Genomic DNA, 27,807 nt, shown 5'->3' on the forward strand with positions numbered 1-27,807 from the left:
GATGCCACCTCCTCTATACAAACATTGCCCATGTAGATGGCTGGTTTGCTGCTGAACATTACCTCAAACATTGCCCACCTACTTCCAAACCTATGACATGCTTCCTGCTCGCCTTAACCAACTTAATACTTATGAAACTTTATCTTTGAGGGGCAGACATACATATAGATCAGGTTTATAGTCATGGCTCCTTCCTATGGCAACCTTTTCATGGGTCACTTGGACGAGGCTTTCCTGGGATTCATAAGCCTTCAAACCATTGTTTGGTTTAGATACACTGATTATATCTGTGCCATTATATTATATTTTAAAAGTCATATTTAATTGTAATTACATATTAATTTAAATTTCAAAGAGCACTCATAACTATTCATTATGAATGTAACTTTTTATAAATTATGCCCTCCATGTGAGCACCACTCTTGGCAATGCAACATTCAGCATTAGTGTATGCACTCACTATAACATTATGAGGAATGGCACTGTTTATGACCTCCACTTTTGTGCTAACAACTTTGGACAAATCAGCAAAACCAAAAACATGGAAACAAGTTGCTTTGTAAACACTTTGCACAAGGTTGTCATGGATGTTCATGCTATGTATGGTTGCACCATCCTGTAGGAACCACAGCTCCTGCATACGGCTATTCATATGGTTCATTTTCTCTGCTACAGTTTGATGCAACATAACCATCTGGAATGGGTGTGCCAGTGTCACCTTTCTCATATATATACGATGTAATGTGGTCGGTCTTAATGATGGTAAGAATTAGCAGGCGTTCAGTACCCATTTTCTGCCCAATAAATGATAAAGAGCTTTGTCAGACAATGAAACTGTTAAGAAACTATCACCCGAAGCATACAGAGATTTCAACGTTTGTCTCCGGGCAATTATTAATGCACTTAATAGGAATGGAACTTGTGAAGATCCTATATCCTCCCATGTCAGAATATTTGTTATATTTTGTTTTAAGCTTATTGATTTGTGTCACTGCAGCTACCACTGTACCCAGCATTAAAAATAATCTGTGCCTGCTTACAACACTTTCTGAAGTAGTGGTTGTTGCTCTGTATGTACAAACAGCATAGCGCTGGGGTAGACAGTAAATAGTATCTCTTGCAGTTGTTTGGCAGCTGTGCTTGCTGATGTGTTCAAGCCAACCATCTATGCAACATTCAGACAAACTTAATGTTCCACTCTGAAGTGATTAATGTTTTATTGTGGTATTCGGTAAGTTACTAAATCTAAGTATATTAAAATTGGTTTCAAATGAGTAATAACTTCAGCAACAAGTTGTATAATCAGTGATGTCCCAGGATCTGTTCTCCATCAAACCACTTCAGTGCCTACTTCCCAAAAATGACTAGTAATAGGAGGTATATAATTAGCTCCTCGAGCTGGAGAGGAGAGATGCAGCATCAATTATTATAGCACCCAAGTCAGTCATTTTATAAAAACTTAATACCCAAATGCAACGTATGTTGCACATTTCTGACAGACATATTGAGACTTTAAGAATGCCTGAAAACATTCTTACTGTTGCATGGTTGTCCAGGATGTGAACTATAAATGGCCGATCAGGTGACTTTTTTGAAGCTGCAGTGCTGTTCTGAGCTATCTGATGAACCTTTTGCAAAGTGTCTAGGCCATTGCCCAATGTTGAAGTTTTGTTGAAACAAATAATGTATTTTTGCATTCAACTGACCAGCATTCTATGCTGACTGTCACGTACACTGTGCTGTGTACCATAAACCAATTCAACTGCCAAGATGGCAATGGTTTCAACTGTGAATTAAAAACATAAGCTATCAGCAACAAAAATTCAAAGTGTTTCATGCATAAATTTATAGTTTAAAATACTCCAAAGTTTCTGCTGCACACCTCAGTACAGCAGATATCTTCATATCACTACAGAACACAATGGAAGCAGTCATTTTATTAATTGCCTATACTTTCACTGACCAATGATTAATGTTACAATGACCATTGATAAACTAAAGTTTTTCTGTAGATAACGTGCATTAGTGTTCTGAAACTTGTTGACTGGAATCTATGTCCTCCTCTCTACAGATGTTCAGTACAATATTATGGCAGGAGACACTGTACTGTACCTGGCATTTTATTCCAGCTTGTGAACAGCTACAAGTATCAGGATCACAGTATCCTTTGCAACTACATCCACAGAACTCACGAGATGAACGAATATCCCTGCATTCATCTTTTTCCAGGGAGTCAATTTTTCTCACTCCAGCAGCACGGAGAAGAGCTCGGCGCTGACGTGTAGGTACGGGCTGCAAAGAAATACTACACTGTACTGAATACAACATTTCGTACATGATGAAATCATAAAAAGCAATTTCAATTCAATAAGACAAAGTTTCACTCTGAGTAGAAATAAGGAAAGCACTTGCTTCAACAAGGAATGACTTCAATCTTTAAATTAAATACATGGGAAATGAAAGGGAAACTTACTTACTAATCAGTTCGCAAGAGAATACAAGTAACTTACAAGTTCTCATTTAACCAATCTTCTTACACAGAAATTGAACAGAAGTGAGAACAGATTCAATCTTTCCACAAGAAAAGCTAACAGCACTTTAATTGATTTTGAATGGGTTATGGATACTTGCGACAAAAGTGTGTCATTCTATGTTCTGCTGAAACAGAAATCGGGAACAAACACTTTATTTAAGCTAAAGCATTTGGAATTTTCTCAATGTTCCTTAATTAAAAAAAAAAAAGTTGAACAGGGGAGAGAAGGAGCATAATCATACATTCTGAAGGTCAGGAATATTATGGCAAACACTAGATCAGGGGGGACAACCAAGAATTAAAAATTGACTTGAAAATTGCAAAATCTTAAAAATTCATTCATGTTGTTTGTGTATCTGTTACTTCTACTGCAGTGTGTGTATATAAATATATATTCCCCACCCCCTCCCTCCTTTAGGGTCCCATGCCTCAGTCCGTAAAACTGGAACCCATATAGGATCGCTCTGTGTTCAGACTGTCTAAGAAACCTTTTCCTCAGGTATGAGTAGACCAATCAAGTTAAAATTTATGCTGCATACTGAGGCCAATGGTGCCTTGGCAGTGAATATGTTTTAAACTTCTAAGCCAGTTCAACCATAAGATATGGCCATTTATGTCACATACTTTCATACTCGTGGTACACAAAACACGTCAGAACTGTTGCAGAAGCAACGAAAAAAGCATGCCAAATTCAGAAGAATGCAAAATCCCAAGACTAGTTAAGTTTCACGGAAGTTCGAAACTTAGTGCAAACGTCAATGCGAGATGTTTTTAATAGTTTCCACAATGAAACATTGTCTCCAAATATGGTAGAAAACCCAAAGAGATTCTGGTTGCATGTAAAGTACACCAGTGGCAAAAAACAGTCAATACCATCACTGTACGATAGCGATGGAAATGTTACCAATGATGGTGCCACTAAAGCGGAGTTACTAAATGTAGTTTTCCGTAATTCCTTCACGAAAGAAGAAGAAGTAAATATAGGAGCATGAGTGACATAAAAGTAGATATCTTAGGTGCTGCGAAACAACTCAAATCACTTACGAAAGGCAAGTCTTTTGGTCCAGATGGTATACCAATCAGGTTCCTTTCAGAGTATGCAGACACAACAGCGCCTTTCTCAGCAATCTTATACAACCTCTCACTTAACGAAAGGTCTGTTCCTAGACTGGAAAGTAGCAAAGGTCACACCAATATTCCAAGAAAGGAAATAGGAGTAACCCACTGAATTACAGACCCATATCACTGATCTCAATTTGCAGTAGGATTTTGGAGCATATACTGTCAACATGGATTCGGATGATATCGTTCTTGTGCAACACAGCTATCTCATTATTCCCATGAAGTAATGAATGCTGTCGACAAGGGATCTCAGATCGATTCCATATTCCTAGATTTCCAGAAGGCTATTGATACCATTACTCGCAAGCGATTGTTAATCAAATTGCATGCATATGGAGTATCGTCTCAGTTGTGTGACTGGATTCGGATTTCCTCTCAGAGAGGTCACAGTTCGTAGTGATAAACATTAAATCATTGAGTAGAACAGAAGTGATATCTCGCATTCCGCAAGGTAGTGTCATAGGCCCTCTGCTGTTCCTGATTTACATAAATGATCTAGGTGATAATCTGAGCAGCCCCCTTAGATTGTTTGCAGATGATGCTGTAATTTACCGTCTAGTAAAATCATCAGACAATCAATTCCAATTACGAAAAGATCTAGAGAGAATTTCTGTATGGTGCGAAAAGTGGCAATTAGCACTAAACAAAGAAAAGTGGGAGGTCATCCACATGGGTACTAAAAGAAATCCGATAAATTTTGGGTATATGATAAATCGCACAAATCTAAAGGCAGTAAATTTGACTAAATACCTAGGAATTACAATTATAAGCAACTTAAATTGGAAAGACCACATAGATAATATTGTGGGGAAGGCAAAACAAAGACTGCGCTTTGTTGGCAGAACACTTAGAAGATGCGACAAATCCACTAAAGAGACAGCCTACACTACACTTGTCCGTCCTCTGCTGGAATATTGCTGCGAGGTGTGGGATCCTTACTAGGTACGACTGATGGAGGACATCGAAAAAATGCAAAGAAGGGCAGCTCATTTTGTGTTATTGTGCAATAGGGGTGAGAGTGTCACTGATATGATACACAAGTTGGGGTGGCAGTAACTGAAACAAAGGTGGTTTTCTTTGCAGCGAGATCTATTTACTAAATTTCAATCACCAACTTTCTCTTCCAAATGCAAGAATATTTTGTTGACACCCACCTACGTAGGGAGAAATGATCATCATTAGAAAATAAGAGAAATCAGAACTCTAACAGAGATTAGGGTGTTTGTTTTTCCCATTCGCCATTCGAGAGTGGAATGGAGTATGAAAATGGTTTGAGGAACCCTCTGCCAGGCACTTAAGTGTGAACTGCAGAGTAACGATGTAGATGTAGACTCAAAACCACATTCATCACAACCTGTAGGGCACTTTTGTCGACCTAGGGTCACGAAATATGGCAAGAAGCAAGGTCAAGCACAAGTAAAAGGAAAAATGCGAAATTGTTAATCTTTGATTACATCACACAAAAAACATTTCTTTTGTAATATGTTACCTAACTTGAAATTTGAAATTAAAACATTCTCAAAAGTCTTGGAATACGTAGGACCAGCATCTTGCTAGTATTAATGACGATAACAGGCAAAAATAAACAACATTCAGATTACTGAAATGGATAAACTGTCTACATATATAATTTTGTACAGAATCCTAAGTGTGCGGGTCCTACTCTTATCTGATTTTTTTTTTTTTTTTTTAAGCAGCTTCTTAGAGGACACAATCAGTCACATACACAATTAACAACATTTAAAGATTTCATTCCTATTGCAGTTAGCTGTTGGTTAGCCTGTCTTGAATGTTAGAATCTGAAACTTATATTAACTACGGTTCTTTTTCACACCACCATCTCACAATACCGTTTATTTTAATTTTCAATTGTGAAGATTGTAACCACACTTTAAGTGGTTGGACATTACTGTGCAGTTTTTACAAACATTTTCTTCACCATTTCTTTTATAATTTTGTACATCTTTAGCAACATTTCAACAATAAGAATAGAGCAATTACCAACTATGATAAAATTCAAAGCAACCGGATATTGAATGTAAAACTCTTTGGTGGACTGTACGAGGTGTGGCTAGAAAAAAACCGGACTAGTACTGGTGAAACAATAAAACGAATGCAATAAGGCTGCAAGTCGCGTGGCCTGTCACGTGACTCTCGCTCCGCCTACTGCTCGAGTTTCATCTGCCTCCTGCACTCAGTCTGTCCGTGGCGTCTGTTTTAAGTAGTTGACGTTTTGTCTGTGCGTCGGAAAATGTTGAGTGTACAGAAAGAACAGCGTGTTAACATCAAATTTTGTTTCAAACTAGGAAAATCTGCAAGTGAAACGTTTGTAATGTTACAACAAGTGTACGGCGATGATTGTTTATCGCAAACACAAGTGTTTGAGTGGTTTAAACGATTTAAAGATGGCCGCGAAGACACCAGCGATGACACTCGCACTGGCAGACCATTGTCAGCAAAAACTGATGCAAACATTGAAAAAATCGGTAAACTTGTTCGACAAGATCGCTGTTTAACAATCAGAGCAGTGTCTGAGTTAACAGGAGTTGACAACGAAAGTGTTAGGCAGATTCTTCATGAAAGTTTCAACATGAACAAAGTGTGTTCGAAAATGGTTCCAAAGTGTCTCACAATTGAACAGAAGGAACGCCGAAGAATGATTTGTTCTGACATCCTGGAAAACATTGAAAGTGATCCCACCTTCCTACAAAATCAATGCACTGGAAAACTCCTGGTTCTCCACGACAAAAAAAAGCACGAATGTCAAAATCGAAATTCAAGGCAATGATGATTGTTTTTTTTGACATCAAAGGGATTGTGCACATTGATTGGGTACCAGAGGGACAAACAGTGAATCAGCATTACTACATTAGCGTCCTGGCTACCATACGTGAGCGAGTACGGAGAAAACTGAACGATTTGTGGAGAAAAAAGTCATGGATCCTTCACGAAGACAATGCCCCAGCTCACAGTGCGTTGTCAGTGAAGACGTTTTTGGCAAAACACAACATTCCCATCTTAGATCATCCACCCTACTCACCTGATTTGGCCCCCTGTGACTTTTTTCTTTTCCCTAAAGTCAAGTCAGCTTTGAAAGGAACTAGATTTGGGACTGTTGAAGCAGTAAAAGAAAAAGCGACGGAAGTAATGTATGGACTTACCGAAAATGATCTGCAGCATTGCTATGAACAGTGGAAAATTCGTATGGAGCGGTGTAGAGACCGAGGAGGAGAGTACATTGAAGGAGATAAGATGAAATTGTAAATAATTGTAAATAAATGTTTTTTCCAGCATCAGTCCGGTTTTTTCCTAGCCGCACCTCGTATAAGCCTATGTTAGCGTATTGTTAAGCTACTACCATTACTGTTTCAACTAGTGCTAATATTACAGTTACAGGTATGATAACTAGTACTGCTATTTGTCAAATTACATGCTCGTGTGAGCCATTTATGTCTTATGAAGTGAATTTTGTGAATATATATTACAAGAAAGTATTTCACGGTGTTTTCGTGTTCTGAGTAATTGAAAACTGAAGACAGTGTTTCTGTCAAAGCATTACTTAATTACACAAAAGACTCAACTCAATAAAATCCCAGGCTAAAGGACGAAAGCAAACAAAAATGATAGTTTCAAATCAGGAAGGGTTTTTTTTTTTTCTAAATAATAATTTGCAATGAAAAGTTACAGATGTACAACTTGATAGTCAACACATAGTTGATTGGAGAGAGTATTGTAGAAAAGTTTGTAGTTCTATGTGTTTACAGAAAAATGGAGAACTTGGTAGGAAAGACGTAATAGTGGAAATTAATGAATCTTTATTTGGGAGAGGCAATAATGCAAAAGGGAGAAGGGTATCTGGCATTACTGAAAGAGGCCATTTTTTCATGTTGTCCAAGATATATCTCAGGTGGCACTTTTAGAGGTAATAAAAGAAATTATGTTACCAGTGGCAACAATAACATCTGATTGTCTCAGTTTTTATAACTGCCTAAGGAATTAAGGACTCAAGCTTTCTGATAAGCTGAATGATTTCCAATTTCCCTTATAAATTAATAAATGTGCAAGATAAACTGGGAAATGTTGTTTAATATGATAGAAAAAATTGCATTTATTGACGTGTCAACATGGGCTTGGACAAAAGGAGCAGGTGAAGCTCTGTTATCAAAAAAACAATAATGCTGCAGCTGCACTCCAAGAATATCGCTGGCTGAAAGGACTACAGAAGGGTCCTCTTCCTCCACCTGCTGTGCAGAGCATGATGAAATTGGAGAACTAGGTGACGCTCCAGGAAGAGGCGGATGACCATTTGCACCACACATGGTTGCTGAAATCACGGTTTCTATGGCAGGCAGCACTGTGCACAATTCCCGACCATCAGACAGAGTGTGTGGTGTATCGCAACAGTTTAAACACCCAATAGCCCACTATATGGAAGATGCTTCTAATCATTGTCAAATGGTATCTGTACAAGATCCATATCATACAGCAGCTTGCACCAAAGGACGCACAATAGTGCATTGACTCCACTCTCCACTTTCTTGCAAGGATTGAAGTTGATGAGGTCTGGCTGTGGACCATCCTACGGACAGATGAAGCTCATTTTTCTCTGACGGGCGAGGTGAACACACACAACTGCCAAGTGAGGTGATCTTCACAGCTACATTCATCATTGGCCCATTCTTTTTCGAACAGGTTGGCTCTCAAGGAGCAAAGATGTGCAGTGTGACTGGCCAGTGTTACTGTGATATGCTTCACCAGCATGCCATACTCACCCAACAGGAGAGACACGCATTGAACTCAACAGTTTTCATGGAAGATGGGATCTCACTGCACACTGCTGGTGAAATTAATCTGTTTCTCCGAAACACATTTGGAAACAACCGAATTATCAGCCAATCATTTCCAAACGCTTGGCCGACACTATCACCTGATCTCACACCCTGTCATTTACGGTTGAGGGGCTACCTGAGGGACAAGATTTGCCAGGAGAAGATTCACTCATGTGCTTCTCTGAAGTGCAACATATCAAGAGAGGTAGCCAGCATACCTATGGACATGCTTCGTTCTGTTGTGCAGAATCCAATCCTGCACTTTCAGACTCTTGTGGACACTGATGGGTGCCATACTGAGCCCCTTTCGTAGCAGTAGTGGTTCTGGTATGATGTACCATAGCAGCACATTAAAAGTGTTTCAACTGAATTGATTCTGCATTATTTCTCTTTCCCATCTCGTTGACATTAATGCTACCAAGTTTGGTATTTGTACGGTAATTATTTTCTGTGTTATATTGTGTTAAATAGAGAAAGTTTAATTATAACCATCTGATACCTACATCTGGATCAGATAATAAAGTAGAGCGTGCCAGGGACGCAGGGATGAATATTAAAAGTGATATAGAACATGTAAAATTTACTGAAAAATGTAATGTTGATTTTTTTTTCGCAAACACATTAAATAACTTCTCCCATTTATTTATGAAACATTATATCCTCCACGTGACCACCCAAGGCCATGCGGCAACGAGCAATGCGTTCACTGATATTCTCGATGACGCATTCACAAATGTCTGGTGGGCTATCATTAAAAACCATTTTAATTTCACCCTTTAACTGGTGCATTGTTTGCAGTTTGTTCAAGTATGTTTTTGATTTCACAAATCCCTACAAAAAGAAGTCACAAGGCATAAGATCACATTGTCTGGCATGCCATTCCTAGTTGCCACACAAACAGATAATTTTTTTAGAAAACTTTTCATTCGGCACAGCAATCATTTTACCGTATGTGTGACATGTCGCATCATATTGTTGAAACCCAAAATCATTTTCATCAATAAGAGGGAAAAACCAATCACAAAGCATGTTTCGGTAATGGCTGCCGTTCACAGTGACAGCACCTCCCTTATTTTGAAAAGTATGGGCTGATCACTCCTCCTGCTCAGGACCCACACAGTTGTGCATTGTGGATGCATCTCAACTTCCACAGTCACTCATAGATTTAAATTAACCCAAATTCTGCAGTTCTGCTTACTGATGTACCCACTAAGGTGGAAGTTGCCTCATCTGAGAAAATTATTTGAGTGAAGTTCTCATTCTCCGTTTGTTGAGCCAAGACCCATTGAGCAAATCAATGTCTGTTTCCATGATCTACAGGCTTCAACTCTTGTGCAAGTTGAATTTTGTATGCAAGCACTTTCAGATCTTTTAAAAGGATTTCATGCAGTGAACTTAGTGACAGATTCAATTGCTGAGCTCAGTGAACTGATTTTCTGATGCCTACAGTCACATTGCCCTACACGACAGCAATGGTTTCTTGTGTTTGAACAGAATGTTTGAAACAGAACCCGTGGTCTCAAACTTCCAGATCAACTCCCCAACTGAGGATTCAGTTGGAGCAGAATTATGTCCCAGTGTCACATGCAGTTCACAAATGGTTGCCGTGGGACTTTCACTGTTTTTGTAATAACTTTATCACTTGGATACATTGTTCAGTTGTCATCTTCTCCGTGACAAAAATAAATATCAAACAATGATACTTACCACAGAAAAGCTATCAGGCTAATAACGGGAAGGATCACAGATAATAAACATGAAAAAACCATGGCTGTCAACCATCTTCTGACAAAATGGCACAAAATTCAAATTCGTCCATACTTCTTTTTGACATTTGAGCATAGAAAAGGGAAATATCAATTTGCTGTTTTGTGAAAGGGAAATATGGCTTTGGTAACATCAGCTGTGAGGTTCAGTACTGGATATGTTCCAAAACAATAAAGTTAAAGACAGCAATTGTCATTCACAGCTGATTGGGAGCTAGCAGCTGAGGTAGCAGAGCTATTTCACAACTGTGGAGATGACAGAAGATGTGACCAAACTCGAGCTTGGATCGGGTGTTATCGTAGCTGTCCTGTAAACAACTAGCTGCCACTCACTTTGTTATTTTAATCAAAGTACAAATTACCAAAAATGGGAGGGGGTCCAATATGTAACATTTACCTACTAGGTCAGCCATTCTATCTCCTTGTAATTCAACTATTTGGTACACAGATTACGGTGCTCAAGGAGAAAGAAAACTGCACAAAAGAAGGCAACAGTGGAAAAAAGTAAAGTTTCTGATGAGGATTCATTAACACAGGCAAAGTTTATGTGAAGAGAGGAGTTAACGAAATGGACAGATGATGTTGCACTGCTCCCCTACCAAACTATTGTAACGATGGTATACTAACAAACAACAATGTTTCTTGCTGAGTGAAATGATCTATTGCCTACAATGAATTTATGAACAATGATCTTGATAGTATAAAAATGTTTCCACGGCTGCAGCCTTACATGAGTGATGATAAAGTTTTGGTGACGTTGTACCCTAATAAAAATAACAATCTCACCTGCAAGAAATAGTAACTGTCGAGATCAAGCTCTGACTCAGAAATATCACTGGGCTCATCATCAGTATCGGAGTCATCACTTGATGAACCATGAGGACGAGAGCTAGGAATGCCCCCTGCTGCTGTACCAGATGCTAGCCTCTCATTGCGAAGCTGTATTAGCATCTGACGATGATGTCTTCGTTGCTCAACAGCATGCTCCAACAGTGAGAACTGTTGCACATGGGCATGCTGTGGTGCCATACCCAAAGTGGATCCTCCCTGTAATGAGTAACCATCAATAATGTTTATGTGCCATAATATGTCATTTTGTAGGGCTACAAATTTGTAAGTCATACCTTCACAAGCTTAGAACTACACACAAGAATGCAACAGAAATGCCACACAACAGTATAAAAAACATTTTCAGAAAAAATTTTAGTTATTTTAAATGGCATACATGGTTTCTCCAATCACTAAAGACAGAACTGCTATTAATTAAGGATAGCAGTCTCAGCAGAAGTAAAACATACTTGCAATAAGCAAATTAATTAGTTATATTTAAGAAACTGTCGAATTGCTGGTGCATATATTGACAACTGTATCACTGCAGACCCTACACATGTGTAGGGTCTGCAATTATACAGTTACAATATGGCAAGAATTTATAACAACACTGCATATTAATTTCACCAGCATTCTCTTATGCAATGTACCAGAGATAAGCCTTGTGGCATTCAATGGCAATCACTTAAAGAATGGGAAATTATCTCATAGTTTTAACAGTAGGAAACTACGGTACCTCAATGCAAGCTGCAAAATGAACAGAAAAGTCAGAAGCACAGACATATAGACTGAAGTGCACTTGAGATGTACCAGGCTCTTCTGCTATGTGCTACTGTTGGCAGTTTGTTTTTGTCAGTATTTTTGAATTGGGTTATAGTATTCAGTAGTCAATGTGAAACTGAGTTCACTTTCTTTTGTCAGAATATGTGAACTGATTTGTTTGTGATAGAGAGAGAGGAAAGAAAATTGTATGTGCTAACTGACCATCTGACGTGTAGTTTAGATCAAAGCCGAGGTTGAATCAGAATGCCTGAATTTGATTATAAGTTGGAAAAGCCAACAAACTTAAATGGACAAAAAATAACTTGTGCTGACTGACTGACTTGTAGCAAAGCCCCCAGGCCTAGGTTTGGACGGAATGCAATACTTTGGCTGAGAGTTGGTGAATACAATAAAACAACACGAAAGCCATCATAATCTGTTGTGCTGTACAGTCTGATACACACATTCATCATTGCAATCACCTGTTTATACGCCTTAATTCCAATTTTTTCCAAAAATTCCAACAATGTTGGTAAATTCTGACCTAGCATAACAAAATACCATCTAAATTTATTTACAGAGCATATGAAAATACAAACAGGTATTCAGATTAACTAACGACTATTGACTCACTATTTGTTGCATTTACTTCCCATCACTCGCAGCACCACCCAACAGAAAAGCTGTAATACACTGTTTGACATGTTAGGTTAAAGGTGTGAATGAAGAACAGGCATAGGGAATAGATAATGAGCAGCACAAAGTTTATTAATCTCGACTTCCAAAACCAGATCAATGACCACATCTTTATACTTAAAACAAGCTACACCTGGCCATCCATAGGATATCTACGCAGTATCTCAACAATTCACATTTCTCTTTATGTCACTGCATACATTTCTTGCCAAATAAAATACAGAAGCACTTAAAACCCTACTTCTTACACTAGACAGCAATATTTATAAGAGAAAACAACGTCTGAAGGCATTTACCTGTGATGGAACACATGTGAAGCCCTGTGCACGTGGAAAGTAGTAGACTGTAACTTTATCAAAGCTGATTGACTTTCTTTTCTTTGGTGCTGGGCCTTCCGAGTCATCAAAGTCATGGCGGCGTTTCAGGTTGCTTCTTCTCTGTGTACAATTACTTGAACTTTCTGCAGCGTCAAGAATAAGACCAATGTCTGTCTCTACAGAAGACTGACTTGAAGCACTTTCTGTGGAGCATTTGCCACCCATCTCTGTTTCTGATGCAGATGAAGTAAAATCAAAATAACTGGATGATGCACAACTTGAAGACTGTGGTTCAGTTTTTGAAGAATCAACTGATGTTTCACCACCAGACTGCTGTACAGAATATGAAGCTTCACTTTCAACAGAACAGTTTGCCGAATCTTCAGTGAGCACATCTGGCTCTTGACTGCTTGCAACTGTTTTTACGTCACCAGCCTGTTTTTCCAGATTATTAGAAGATATTTCAAGCTCATCTGGAAGCCTACCTAAAAAGGAAGCAACAGAAATCCTGTCTTTTTCCCCATGCAAGAGAGAAGTCTCTTGGCTGTCTACGTTTCCAGCTACTAGAGTGGAATGATCACTGCACTGAACTCTCTCTTCTGTAAGTTCTGACCCCAACCCAGAGTCATTTGAACGATCGGACCTATCATTTGTCTCCAGAAGGGTTTCTTCTTGCCTGACTAAATAACTTACACTAAGTGGTTCCTCAAGTGTCCTATCTGTCTCACATTCCACTTTCAAACATTTATTTGAATCATTACAACTTAAGGTTACAACTGTTTCAGTACTATTCATTTTACTGTCAATATGCTGCTCATCAGCAACTGTTACAATGCTCTCTCTTGCCACTGCACTATCACAAAACATATCATCACCAAAAATTTCCTTTGAAATATCATCAGATTTTAATTTCAATCGTGTTAACTTGACAGTTGGATTCATTTTACTGTTAGTCTTCTCTTGAGAAGCCGGATTATTACTTCCCTCCACTAAGTTTTCATCACAGTTCAAGTCACACAACACTCTCTCACAAATTCTTTGGGTCACATCTTCATTATCGACCACATTAGGATGTTTGCATTCAAATTCTTTAGCGAATTTTTTGAAAAAACAGTTCAGATTCTTTACTGGCACTTTATTGCTGCATTCTCCTTGAAGAGTTTCATCCTCTTTTAGAAATAATATTGTGGTATTCCTTGAAATTTCACACAATGTAGCACATGCATGCAGCCTGCTTGCTGATGTTATCTTGTTGCTTAATAAACTTCTCTGGCTGACACCATCATCACTGGCATTCATCATGCATGCCAGCCACAGTCAGTGCTGTCCATCATGAAGTGCAGCATGGTGAGGCCACAGCTGTAAATAAAATCATCTTGTTAGTTGTTTGTTGGTTCACAAAATTCAAATATGGGCATTTATATACAATTTGATTTCTACTGGAGATATAGTGCTTTTGAGCAATGAAGTCTCAGATCACTGATATAATACAAGACATGTTGGCATTTTACCTCTATCAGACCAATGTGAAGAGTTTTAGAAGGGGACACAAAGGCAACTTTTTAAATGCGCAGGTAATGTAGTAGACTCCAGTTTTAGTGAAACTTATTTGTCTATGATATAAGCCACTTTAAGAACGACCTATACGAGGCGGAATGGAATCTTCAGATCACCGCTTCAGAAAAGAGATTCCTTCGCTACAAAGGTAAGGAATAAAAGAACCAGGGAAGATAAAAAAACTGAATTAAGAGATCCATAGCTCTATAAATGATATCTATTTCCTTCAAATCTTCTTTTGCAGCTGTGTTTATGGTCATAAAAACCTGCAAATGTTTTGTAAAGTGTGAAGTACACCACTTCCATACAACAAAGCACTCCGGATGTCTAAAACATGATAAACTTTATCTATGTGATGAACATTCAACAATAATGTTTTGATATCTCATAAGTTACATTTTCATAAGGCCAGCAAACATTATGCAACATAAGAAGAGATGCTAAGGTGGATTCTGGGATGGTTCCATTAATAAGGCCATGGCCCTATTCTCAGCTAATCCTACCCTACTTCATATATGTCTATATATGTAGATATAACACTGCAGTTTGTCTGGCGTGTGCAATAGTACTGTGTTGAATGGTCTAAGGATGCGTAAATAAATAAAACAAACATTCTTATATCTCCGTAATGACAAGTCTTCCGTTTAATAGATGACAGTATCTTCATCAATCAAGCACATGTTGCATAACTGCATCAACAATAAAAAATAAATGAAACTTTAAAAATAGTTCGATCCTTTAAATATGTCATACTAATGGTATAGAGAATCAATGACGTGTGTGTGTGTGTGTGTGTGTGTGTGTGTGTGTGTGTGTGTGTGTGTGTGTGTGTGTGTGTGTACGTACTGTTTTGAAAGTGAAAATAATTAGCTAATTAGTATACCGTTTTCAGTATATGTTACCACTTTTCAAGGCCAACTACACAGTTATTGATGCAACTTATATTTTTAACTATATCTGTTAGTTCTGTATGCCAGAAAAAAATTCTGACAGTGTTCACTGCAGTACAGCAGTTTTGTGTGTTTTCAACTGTGATGTACATCATCTGCATCAATGGTGTGACAGTGAAACATGCTAGATATTCCAGTAAATATACATAATTTACACTTTAAAACCTGAGTTCAGTTTTTAAAACATAAACGATATCAGAATCAATGTTAAAGATAAATAAAAATTACACCAAAAGATATGTTGGCTAAATCATACTGCAAAAAATGAAAAAAATATGCTGACACTAGATACATAATGATACATGTCTTAATACTTTAAATCATTTAGTCTAACAAGGATTAGTATCTGGTGAATGTTATACAATTATTATTATTAATTGTAAGCAAGGTGTCAGATACAGAAGAAATGGCACTAAATAACTTTCAAAACACAATCACCATATGACGCATTAATTGTTCCATCACACTTGAATTAATTAAAAAAGGAAGAAAGAACTACCTAGTACACCCATTTTACGGTTTTAGAAACTTACTTCCTCCCTTTATAGTCGCCCTTTTTAATATACAATGACTATTCGTAAAAGGAACGAATATGAGGAAAATATAACCCACCATGAACTACAAACTGTTGGATCAATTCATCTCGAGAATATAGGAGGGGAGGGCCGGAAGCATGCTAGCTACAACATACGTTTAAGACAGATTACTTGTCGAAAATTCACATGTGAATGCTTTTTTCGCCTACCATCATTATTCCACGCGTTTACCATGCTTACCTCTGACACTAATAATGACCTGTATTTTCTGAACTTCTCCATTCTGCTTCAAAACATCTCCTTCGACAGCGCGAAATCAAAGCAACCGCCACTTACATCGAGACCATTATCTTTTAGTTTTGGTAAGACTCGTACGTAGCACCAGTAACAGCACCACTACAAACGTAATGACAACAAGCCAACCTAAGTTACGCCTTCAAACCACATAAACAACTTCCCACCTCTGCTTGACATTGTACTAACGCTGAACATCGCTGTCACTGAACTGCAGTATTATCTATGGTATCAACCCTGGGCAGCGAAATCGATACAGCATGGGTTTCTCATCTCTGACTGCTGCGTGAAAGGAAATGGATGTGTATCTCCACCAATAATATTAGAAATAGGCAATAAAGACGTAAAATAAGCGGGAACATATTCTAAAAATCTGCTCTCCCGACCATATCATAACTCATCGGAAGGCGAAGTGCTTTATTCGGCTCGGTGCGTAAAAATTCATGTCCGTATATATTATAGAAACAAATATTTCATATCTGTTACTTCCTTGCACGAGTACAGCAATTTCTGTTAGAGTTCAATTTATAAGGTGTGGTGTTAGTGCCGTTGTATGTTCAAGCACTGAATATTACACTACATAGGGTCGTGTATCACGTCTATCAGCATTAGATCCGATTCACACTTTACGTCAACGGACCGCCACGTCAAGTCACTGTCACGACAGAATGTATTGATGCTGGACGTCACGTTAGTTCGCCCATTTCCAAACGCTGAAAGTGGGGATAAGAGATAGCCTACCACACGTGATGCAAAAAGTTGGGGTATAATATCGGAAATAAGGAACTAACAATGATAACATTTACTAATGGTCAATTAAAACTAACTAACGTCTGTTCTTCATCAGTTTTCTGTGGTTAAGTACTGAGAAGTGAAACATTATTTAGAAATATCGACATTTAACAGCGGAAATATATATTGTACATAAAAACACATCAAACAATATTTATAAGTGAATAAATAGAGACTGTTTACCTTATCCATTATGTTTTCCCCCTTATGAAGCTAATAACATCATAAAAACTATTTTTCTCTTTCACTAAGATGATGTTTTTGCTTAAAATATTATTTAATGAAGGTTGTTTCATCAACTAATGTTACTTATACAAAGAATGTGTGTCTAATCTGTTCTGTTGTTGTAAAATTAAATCATTTTTCGCTTTCAGACATCTAATCTACCTAAGGAAGAATATTCATTAGAGAAAATATCGAAGTCATCGTTGAACATCTGGAACTTCCCACAAAAACAAGCCAAATAATAAAATGAAGAATATAAAGAAACAAAAGCTGAAATCCACTGCTAACAGGAATGAGCACAGCTAAAGAGGTTAACTTCCGACATCACAAGAAGATGACACAATCAAATCATTCTTCTTGAGAAACTTTGATGGTGATGTGATGTGACGGTCTGCTGACAGCTTGTGAGAATGCCACCATTTGAAATGCAGTGTGATATATTATGACATGACGTGACATGGTGTGGCAAGTATGAATTTGACTTTAGTTGTCAATAAGAAAAAGCAAGTTCAGCTATAATCTAATATCAATAACACTGTAATTTTAATGATAATTAGTGTGACAGCAAACACACCTTGGTAGCGTAGTAGTTGACCTTTTATGTCACTCTAGTATCCACAAAAAAATAATCCTACAGTAAAAGAGAGAGAAAAAGGTAATAATTTTTGCTTCGATGCACATGAAGTTTTTCTATTAATGAGGTTCTCCAAGTCGTTATATGGTTGAGAATGCGGATCAAGTTACTCATTCTTGAACCAAATATGGCTTCATTAAGATACATTTTGTGCAATTTTTTACTGTCTAAATATTAGCATTTTCTTCTGGCTTTGTATAATGCATAGGACAAGACGTACCGACAGTAGTTTTATTAGAGTATCAGAAAGCCACTTGAGACAACTAAGAGAGCTGCATCATAGAATCCAAGAAAGTAATAGTGACAAACAAATGCTAAATGTAATTACTTGGGCTAGAAACACAGGGAAGAGAGAGGTATTACATGTCTATGTCTACATCTATACTCTGCAAATCACCGTGAAGTGTATGGCATTGGGCTCAAAAGTAAAAGACAAAGCCAACTGGCATTAACTATGCTACATGATGTCCGTAATTTTTTTTCAGCAGAAAATCATGAAGTGAAATATTTTCAGAGTTAAATAAGACAAATGGTTTTTATTATAAATCAGACATGATATAATAAGAATCATAACCAAAAAATCAAAGACACACGTTTCTTATTTTATTTATTTGGTACGTGGCAAAAAAGTACCACACAGCCAATTTGTATTATAAATACACATTACAAATATGATCTTAAACATTCATTTTCAGCACACAGAAAATCTTACAGTAGATCTATGATGGCTTTTCTTAGGATAAACATACATAAGTACGTTCTGACATACATTATGAACAAATATTAAGAACAAGATTATTAACAATAATAACACTCACTACAAGATCATTTTTGACAATACTCACATTCTTGTTTTTTTTTACTTAACTATTGAGATCATTGAGATTTTTTTCTCTGTTTGATACGGATTAGTGTCTAGTTAAAGGCTTTGTAAACAAATCTGCCAACTGTATATCAAAAAAGGGATAACTTCGATCTTTTGTTTTCAATATGTAGGTAATGGTATTTAATGTCTATGTCTTTGACGTATTTGAGATAGTTTATATTTTTAATCAACTAAACAGCATTCTGATTATCAACTCCATTGAGTCATTACTTTTTATAACTGAAAATCAAGTTCACTGAGAAAATTAAATAACCAAACAGTGTCGGTAGCACCATATGATGCTCCTATCTATTTGGGCTCTTGTTACGCAATTCTGCCGACTTGAACACCATGACACAGATCCAGCTGCTAAAAAGCTCACATAGCCTGTTGCTGACCAACAAGTCTCGCAGTCACCAGCAGAGTCGCCATCAGAGTAGACCATATGTCCATTAGCTTTGTACCTTATGGTCATGTTATTGGTCCCCTGCAGATACTTCATAAGCCGTTTAATAGTATGCCAATGTTCAAGATCTACTCACCATCCTCATGGTGAACATTGTGTTTGGCCACATGACAGTTGATGCAGACATTAAGCTACCAACAGCCTGTCAAAAGGGACTGTTGTCCACCCTCCTTTACCACGTGCTGGTTTTCAAGAGATTGTCCACTGCATAATATGGTTCCATATTCCAAAGGAGTGGAATTTGAATAATCTATGCTGAACTTCTGAAGTAGACAAATGATATATTCTTTCCAGCTTCTGTAAATTTTTTCTGCAGAATGGTTATCTTCAGTTTCCATCCCACAGAAGTATTTGTCATTGAGCACAGTCATTTCAAACATTGATTCCAGTGTTATCATAATGTTTTCCAATATTTTTGGAGACTTGCAAATGAACAAGTCATTATCTACATAATGTGTCAGGTATACGTTCATGTCATATGTTAAAGCTTAGAAAACATACTTGCCCATGTCCAGTTTCTCAGATCCAAACACCATCAAATTTTGATTCCAAGAGGGTAGTGATCCTTTTGGTCTGTATAGAATCATATTCAGCTTGCAAACTATATTTGAATCCTCTAAAAAAACAACTTCTCACTGCTCCATAGAAACTACTTCTTTCAAGTCTCTACTGAGGAATGCAATCTTAACATCAAACAGTCTGATTTCTGCATCACATGAAGTGGCTATGGCTATTAAAAATCTGAATTGTATCGAACCACAGGAGACGAAGTCTCTTCATAATCAATGCCTTCTCACTGTGAGTAGCCTTCTGCATATAATTTAAGTATAAAGCAGTCACATTTTTCCCCTCAGAGTTACACATCACATGATGGACACATTTATAGACAACTGCCTTGTGATTGCATTGTAATACTACCAGGTTCCAAAGCTAGTTCTTCTTCAGTGAGCCATTTCCTTTCCCAACGCTTACTTCCACTTTTATGACTCTCACACCATAGCTTTATCAAAAGTTTGAGGTTCAAAGATAATGGCAGGACAGGCTATATCTTTGTTCCAAAACTGAGCAGGTGCTGAAATTAGACTGACCATCAGATTCATTCTTTAATTTTCTTTGACTGGTTCACCATTATCATCCTCTCCAGATACCACTTCAGTGCCTTCTGTAGCACAGTCCCCTAGCATATTTTTATTCCATAACCACCAATTTCCTTTCATTAAAATAGACATTGCAGGAGATTGTTATTTTCTTCGATTCAGGATTGTAGAGGCGATAATTTGTACTCTATCCATCGTAACCAACGATGACCTGTTTACTACCCCCCTATGATATAAGCTGATCAGGAACATGTACATATGCTGCTGATCCGAACTTCCTCACGTGTTTTCCAAACTGTTTTTCATACAATGTGATATTATCATTATTTTTACAGGATTTGTGATAGATTCAGCACAATTTACTGCCTATACCACAATTTGTGAGGCAAATTGGTACTGAATAACATAGTACATATATACTCAATAACAGAAACATTTTCTCTCTCAATTCGGCCACTTTGTTGGGGTGTATAAGGACTTTTTTCCTCATGTTTTATTCCATTTTGTTTGAAATAATCTTAAAATTGTTTATTTATGAATTTAGTCTCATTGCCACTTCTCAGAACTCTGATTTTGTTTCCAGTCTGTCTATAAACCAATCTCTGAAATTTGAAAAACACAGGGAAAATATCACATTTAATTTTAAGAAAAAACACAAATCTGTGTAAAAGTTGATCATCGTTGATAATTCTGTACAAATTTTCCAAGAGACTGTTTTCTCATCCATCCACTCACATCTGAGTGAATAAATCGCCAGAAACTTATTATCTTGTTTCCAAATTTGAATTAAACGATTTTCTCTTAATTTTGCCAAACTGACATGATTTGCAATGAACATCAGCATCTTTCTTCATTTTCAAACCAGAAACGAACTGAATTCACATCAGCCATATTCTTCAGGCATTTGAAGTGACCAAGTCTCCCCAAGAGAGATTATTGTGGAAGTCAACAAAGCAGGGTTTAACTGTACCAGATCTGGACGATTAAACATCATTTGATAACACTGACTGTTCATCTTAATTCCCACTGCAGCTAGACCTGAATTGTGAATTTTCATTATCTTCATACAATGAAGGCTTTCATGACTGGATTTCATAGTTTTTGATGAGTCCTCTGGCCTGTATGGCTGTGGACAAAGAAACTTTTCAGTTCCTAACATTAAGTTTTCTGAAACCAAAATTTTATCTAATATAACAAAGCATTAACCACATGAAACTGAATGATATATGGATAGTGGGTCTGCAGTCACGATGGATAAGTTTTTATCCTTGATAGGCGACAGTCTATAGTTAAGTTTCATCTCTGACAAAGATAATCTCTGCTGTTCACTTGTAAACCCGACGTTGCTCACTTGACACATTATTTATGTCGCCCTCCAACGTCTGCCCCTTCAGTTGGCAGGACCCAGCATCACCAAAAGCATTTCCAAATATGTCCAGCATGGCTCTGGACAAAACACCATGAACCGAAAAGTTTATTCCACCATGGCCATACAATCCAGAAGACTCATCAGCAACTATTCCATTCTCTTCTTGTCAAAAATGATTTATATCTCTCTTTTGTGACTGCTCCCACCAACAATAAATTTTTCCATGGTTTACAAATGTGTAGCACGTTTTCCAAAATGTAAGGCTGCGACAGTATGTCAGCGGATCCAACATCTTCTGTTTTCACAATTTAGCTTTCTCCAATTTAAACATAGGAGTCATCAGATTAACTTGGTTTAAAAGTATTAAAATGATAGTTGTGTGACATATGTTATCAACTAACCAAATATTTTCGCCACCTGGAGCAGAAACATTCGCTTGTTCTTCATTCAAAGACTGGTGCTCAGAATAATCCTTGTGTTGAGCCCTCGCTAAAAGTTTTCTGCACTCAGATTTAAAATGTTCCCCTTTGTGAGAATAATAAACTTCAACATCTTTTCTACTGACATGTTAGACAAGCAGTTATTCTTTGAATTAACAGTGTTTGTCTTGTTAACGCTAAAATAAGTTGCTGCAATAGCTATTATCTTCATCACATTCAAAAGTATTTGTTCCTCTTTAAATAATCTTAGAGTCAAATTATCGAACATTTGTGGTCGTAAGCAAGCAGTCCAAAAAAATTTAAATTTCGCCGGCAGACTTCTCAAAATTTTAACCATTTTGTCAACTTCTTTAACAGGTTTACCAATGTCAGTTAATGCTTGAACCAAAGACTCAACTTGTTTGACGTGTTGTGCGATTGCGTAAGTTGGCGACATTCTGTAATTTAAAAAACGTCTGCTTCAAGTGCATCTCATTAATTGCAAATTGTACACTTCATAACACACTCCAACTGTTCAAACTCCATCGCAGTAGATAGAATCAGTATTGCCTTGCACTTAAGTCGTCCCAAGTTATTTGACAACCACCAACCTCATTTGCCTTGGTTGCATGCTCTCCATGATACCAAGAATTTTTTCGGCATGAAAAAAATTTGCAACTGACATTTCCATAACCGAAAATTCCTTTCGTCAAATTTTTGGATACTGCAACTATTCAGATTATCACCTTCAACGTTTTCCCTTATGGCGAAAAGCAGCAGCACGTAATACAGCCAGGAACGTTATCGAACATGATTGTTTTTGTGGTCTGGGTGCAATGGCGTAGGGCGGATCGAACTCCAGATCTTTGAACTCGGTACTCTCACCAGTCAACATTATAGTGACAGTGTACTCCGTCCCCATATGCATCTTTTCAGGGCGCATTCGGCCCTGACTTCGTTTTTATGGATGACAGCATCGAACAGAGCAGATTGAAGATCTTTTGGAATGAGAGGATATTTGGCAAATTGACTGATCTGCCCGTTTCCCTGAATTATACCCCACCACGCACATGTGGGATGCGTTGGAGAGTTGTACTGCAGCAAGTCCACATGCTGCAACGATCATCCAGCAATTCTCAACCGTGTTGTTGGAGGAATGGAATGCACCGCAAGAACTCTTATCAACCTTGCTTCCAGCGCGGGAGTACGCTGCACGGCGTGCATTGCCATCCATGGTGATTACACATCATATTAAGAACCATGATCCGTCGTTCATAGTGTCCACGAGACCATCATGAATCACAATGACTTCAGTGCGATTAATGCCTTATTTAAAGTGACATTTCTGCTTGTGTCATCGTGTGTTTCTTTCAGTTACCTTCTGTTCTATACTGTAGCAGTTCTTTTAAGTGTTGTCCAAGTTGCAGAGAGCTATATTAATTCCACTGACTCTTCAAGTATAAGTTATTTTCGTCTTTAATTTTTGCACTCCAGTGTATATATGTACGCGATTGTCTGTAATTTCGTTTAGTACGATTTGAAAGATTGAAATAAGATCTGAGCTGATTAACACAACTGCTCTTTACTAGAAACCAAGCATGTCACAGTAACAACGATGACACAAAAAAACAAAGAGACATGTTTTACAACGTCTCAGAATGAACATACACAATGACTATGCTGAACGAATATTAAAAACAAGTTTATTGGCAATAACAACATTCAATATAACACGTTCATTTTTGACAGTACTGTGTATCAGAGTCTTCTACAAAGTAGCCTGCTCTTTAAGCAACAGTGCAGCTGCAGCGGTGGGTTCCATGTGATATATGAAGGGCAGACAATGTGGTTCAAATTCGACGAATGTACTACGACTGGTGCGCAGTCAGTTAGATCAACCTGTTTGGAACACGTTCTGTGCTTGTGCATGACAATTTTTCTGCAGACTGAGGAACTCTTTTGTAGGAATCGACACTGATCGTATTAGATTCCATTGAGCGCATTTCAGTTTGCCCTATTCGTTTAGGAGACACCAAAATCTTATTGATGGCAGTGCTCAAGTTGACACGTAAAGAGTTTGCTACAGCTGTACACGTTGTGTACTAAAAGAAAAAATAAGTTCACAGTCAACGAGTTCAGACATGAAACTGCGGTGAAGTACTCGTACAGAATGTTACATTTTGTCCTATATGAAGAGACAATGCGTCGGGTGTACCTCTAAAAAGAGCAAAATGACCTTCGCTATCCGTGATACATATAGATGATTTATTAAGTAACTTCAGTAGCTGCAAGGAATCGTTCACAATCGACGCTGTTACATAATTCCCTCATTAGGGAAAGTATTGAGCGAACAGTACAATATAATTAGAATTGTATGTGGCATACGTACACCTTACACTGCCTGACAAAAAAAGTGAAGCATCCAGAAGACATGGTCGAGTGTCACATTGTATCGATTAAACCTCGGTTACATGATAAATCGCACAAATCTGAAACCTACAAGCAGAACTCTTGCAGGTGCAACAAATCCACTAAGAGAGAACCTCCACTATCCTTCCCTGTCACCTGCTACAACATTTCTGTGCAGTACGGGATCCTTAACAGTATTGACAGAGGCCACAGAAACGTTCAAAGAAAGGCAGCTCGTTTTGTATTAGCGCGAGATAGAGGAATGTGTGTTATGGGTATGATATGCGAGTTCTGGCGGCAGTCATTAACACAAAGACGTTCTTCGTTGAGGCGAGTTGTTTTCACGTAATTTACGTATCCAACTTTCTCCCCCAAATGCGAAAATATTTTGTTGATGCCCAATCACATATGGAGCATAATAAAGTAAGAGGAATCATAGGTCGCACGGAAAGATTTAAGTGTTCATTTTTTCCTCACTCGCTGTTCGAGAGTGGAGCGGTAGAGAAACAGTGTGACGGTGGATCAATTAACCTTCCTTCAGGCACTTAAGTGTGAACTGAGGAGTAGTGATGTAGATGCAGATCCAGATGTCACTTTAACTTCCCACACATGCACACCATTGGCTTGCAAATCTCTGTGACAGGTAGATCAGCCATGAGAGTGCATTAAAGTTATTTTTTTAGTGTTGTCACCAAATCTAGTAGAGTGAATAAGGTGGTGTGAACAGTGACAGATGTTGAATGATCTCTGTCAAGAATGTGGACATGTGAGACAGTTATCAGCATCCGACAGAATTTAGAAGGCAGGTCGAACCGCGCTACATCTAGATTTGTGGGGCATTCAGATGTGACAGTGGCCCGATGTTGGAGAGCATGAGAACGTGAGGGCAGCGCTTCATTCAGATTTTATTTGTCAGCTAGGCTTTGACTTCGCTTAAATCTCTGATGATGGTGTTGCTTTTATAGCACCTTTGTAAAACGACTATTAAATCAAGGCGCACCTTTCACCGTCCCTGAAAACCTTGCTTGGCTCATAAATGTCTAAGGAGTATTGAACAATTCTTTTGAATTTTATGTTTTTGTGCTCCACATCATTATCCTCCAAACTGAATATGTGATGTTGACTACTCAGATACTCTGAAATTCGGATCACGTCATGCCTGTTAAGGAAAAATGTCTTCCTACCTTCCTTACTGTTTCTTGAACACCCGAAGTCAATTATGCTAACACAGCCTTAAGATCACTATTGCCCTCCTGTAGTTAACTGATTCGAAAAGTTAATTGCCTAAGACAAGACTTTAGAATAATTCGACACGAGTACCTGTCCCTGACACAAGGCTTGATCAGATGACTCTTCCGCTCTATAGCTGCAAATAGGAATAATCCCGTAACGTAATAGCACGATTTGGAAACGTGATGTTCTAAGTTCTCTGCCACTACAGCTTCAGATGCAAGTGATCTAGGAAAGTATTCAATCACCATGTCTGACCCAACTTTGAAGCCAACTTCACCCAAATTACTTCACATTCGTAGCCTATAATAACGTCACTAGATATTAGTGAATTCTTTACGGCAGTAAGTACGTGCCACTACATTTACAATATAAACTGATGAAGCAAAACATTATGACTACCTGCTTCGAACTGTAATACAGCAGAGATCTAACAAGTCCTTAGTAGGTTTCTGCAGATAAGTGACACCAAATGTCACCGCACATGCAGTTCCGTAAATTAGGGGACAGTGGTTTGTAGGTGCAGAGCTGACAGCATCCCAGATGTGTTCCACCGAGATCAGGTCAGGCGAATTTGGTGGCCAATACACCAACATGAGATTACTATCAACACTGCTCAAATCACTGCCGCACGAGTCTGGACTTGTAACAAAGGATTGTTATCCTGCTGGAATATGCTATTGCTGTTGGAGAAGACATCGAGCCTGAACGGATACAGGTGGCACGCAATAATGTTCACAAAGACCATAGTGCCTTCGACTACCACCACAGGTCGAATGGGAGGTCACGTGAATGTTCCCCGTAGTATAACGCTTTCACCATTGGCCTGCGTCCGTGGCGCGCAGCACGCTTAGAGCGCCTGCTCGCCTGGATGACGGCATATCCGGATACAACCACCGACCTAGGGCAGGCCTGGCCAAAATGCGCTCCGCGAGCGTGAGCACTGCTGCCGTGCTCCGAGTGCAGCGGCGCGTTGGAGGAGCAGGAAAAGGCTGCAGCCTATCAGAGCAAGGCAGTCGGCTTGGCACAGTTTGCTAACAATACCAGCTGTGGTACATTAGATTTATGTCTTGCATTAGGAATACCACGGGGTCTAAGCATTTCTCCCAAACAAGAAAAAGTGGAGAAGCCACATCACTCAATGCTGAATAGGAACTGCTTTGCTTTTCGTACGGTTTGAGGGCCATGCATGTGCTTAACGGGTCATCGCACTATCATGAGATGGAAAACCATCCACTGGAACATCATTACAACACCAGCCACAAAGATGATATGATGCATTTGTCTTCTGACGAACGAGAGTGAGTGCTGGCTGAGCTTAAGTTGTCCATTAGGGAAAAAATGTACTTAAGGATAAACAGAACAGTGACGAAATCTTTCGTGGCTGACATCGCCAATTATTCGAATTCATTAAGATTTTTTTATTTGGGGGAGGGGGGGGGGTTAGGGTGCGAGGGTAAAAAACCGTTTCGAGGTCTAATACAGAAAGGAAGAAAAAACAAATCAAAAACGTCAAGACGTTACGGAAGAGTGTCTAAAAGACGTCGACAAGACACCGGAGTCACCAAGTAGAAATCAAATCTCTTGTCATATTACTGCTTTTTAAAAAACTTAAAATGCGAGCCACGGCTCGCAATTCACCCGCTAAAATGTCCGCCAAGGAGGGCGGCAGCCCGACCCTGAGACGTAAGTGGCTAAAATAGGGGCAGAGGACCAGGAAATGTCTGACTGTTACTGGCTGGCTACAGAAAGGACAGCTGGGTGCAGGGTCGCCACTCAACAAGTGGCGGTGACTAAGGCGGCGGTGCCCTATTCGCAACCGAGCTAACAGTACTTCCACACTGCGAGACGGCCGGGAGGAAGTCGACCAGGCTGTTGGGAGAAGTCTGACTTCTCTGAGTATGTTCCCATGAAGGGAGTACCAATGGTCATGCCAAAGTGACGTGATACGCCAATAGAGAAAAGTACATATATCTTGCGAGGGAACAGTAAGAGGCGGACCGACCGAGATGGACTGCGGCCTTCGCTGCAGCATCAGCAGCGTCATTCCCAGGCACACCAATGTGGCCAGGAACCCACATCAACATCACTTGGGCTCCCCACCCGGG

General features: G+C 38.6%; 1 protein-coding gene across 4 annotated transcripts in view; it reads right to left on the minus strand.

Moving 5' to 3' along the window:
* LOC126483875 (uncharacterized) overlaps positions 1 to 27,807 on the minus strand; it is a 200,864-nt gene that overhangs the window by 14,779 nt on the left and 158,278 nt on the right. For 3 of the 4 annotated variants that reach the window (XM_050107120.1, XM_050107121.1, XM_050107122.1), the window contains exons 4-6: positions 12,836 to 14,215; positions 11,037 to 11,297; positions 2,113 to 2,292 (exon numbers count right to left, since the gene is read on the minus strand). In XM_050107120.1, the coding sequence (XP_049963077.1) occupies positions 2,113 to 2,292; positions 11,037 to 11,297; positions 12,836 to 14,158 (1,764 nt within the window). In that variant the 5' untranslated portion in view covers positions 14,159 to 14,215. Of the gene's footprint in view, positions 1 to 2,112; positions 2,293 to 11,036; positions 11,298 to 12,835; positions 14,216 to 16,139; positions 16,383 to 27,807 lie in introns of those variants that run through there. The other variant, XM_050107123.1, reaches the window with a different exon arrangement.

Source organism: Schistocerca serialis, chromosome 6 (genome assembly GCF_023864345.2).
Source record: "Schistocerca serialis cubense isolate TAMUIC-IGC-003099 chromosome 6, iqSchSeri2.2, whole genome shotgun sequence".
In the NCBI taxonomy this organism is placed as follows: domain Eukaryota; kingdom Metazoa; phylum Arthropoda; class Insecta; order Orthoptera; family Acrididae; genus Schistocerca; species Schistocerca serialis.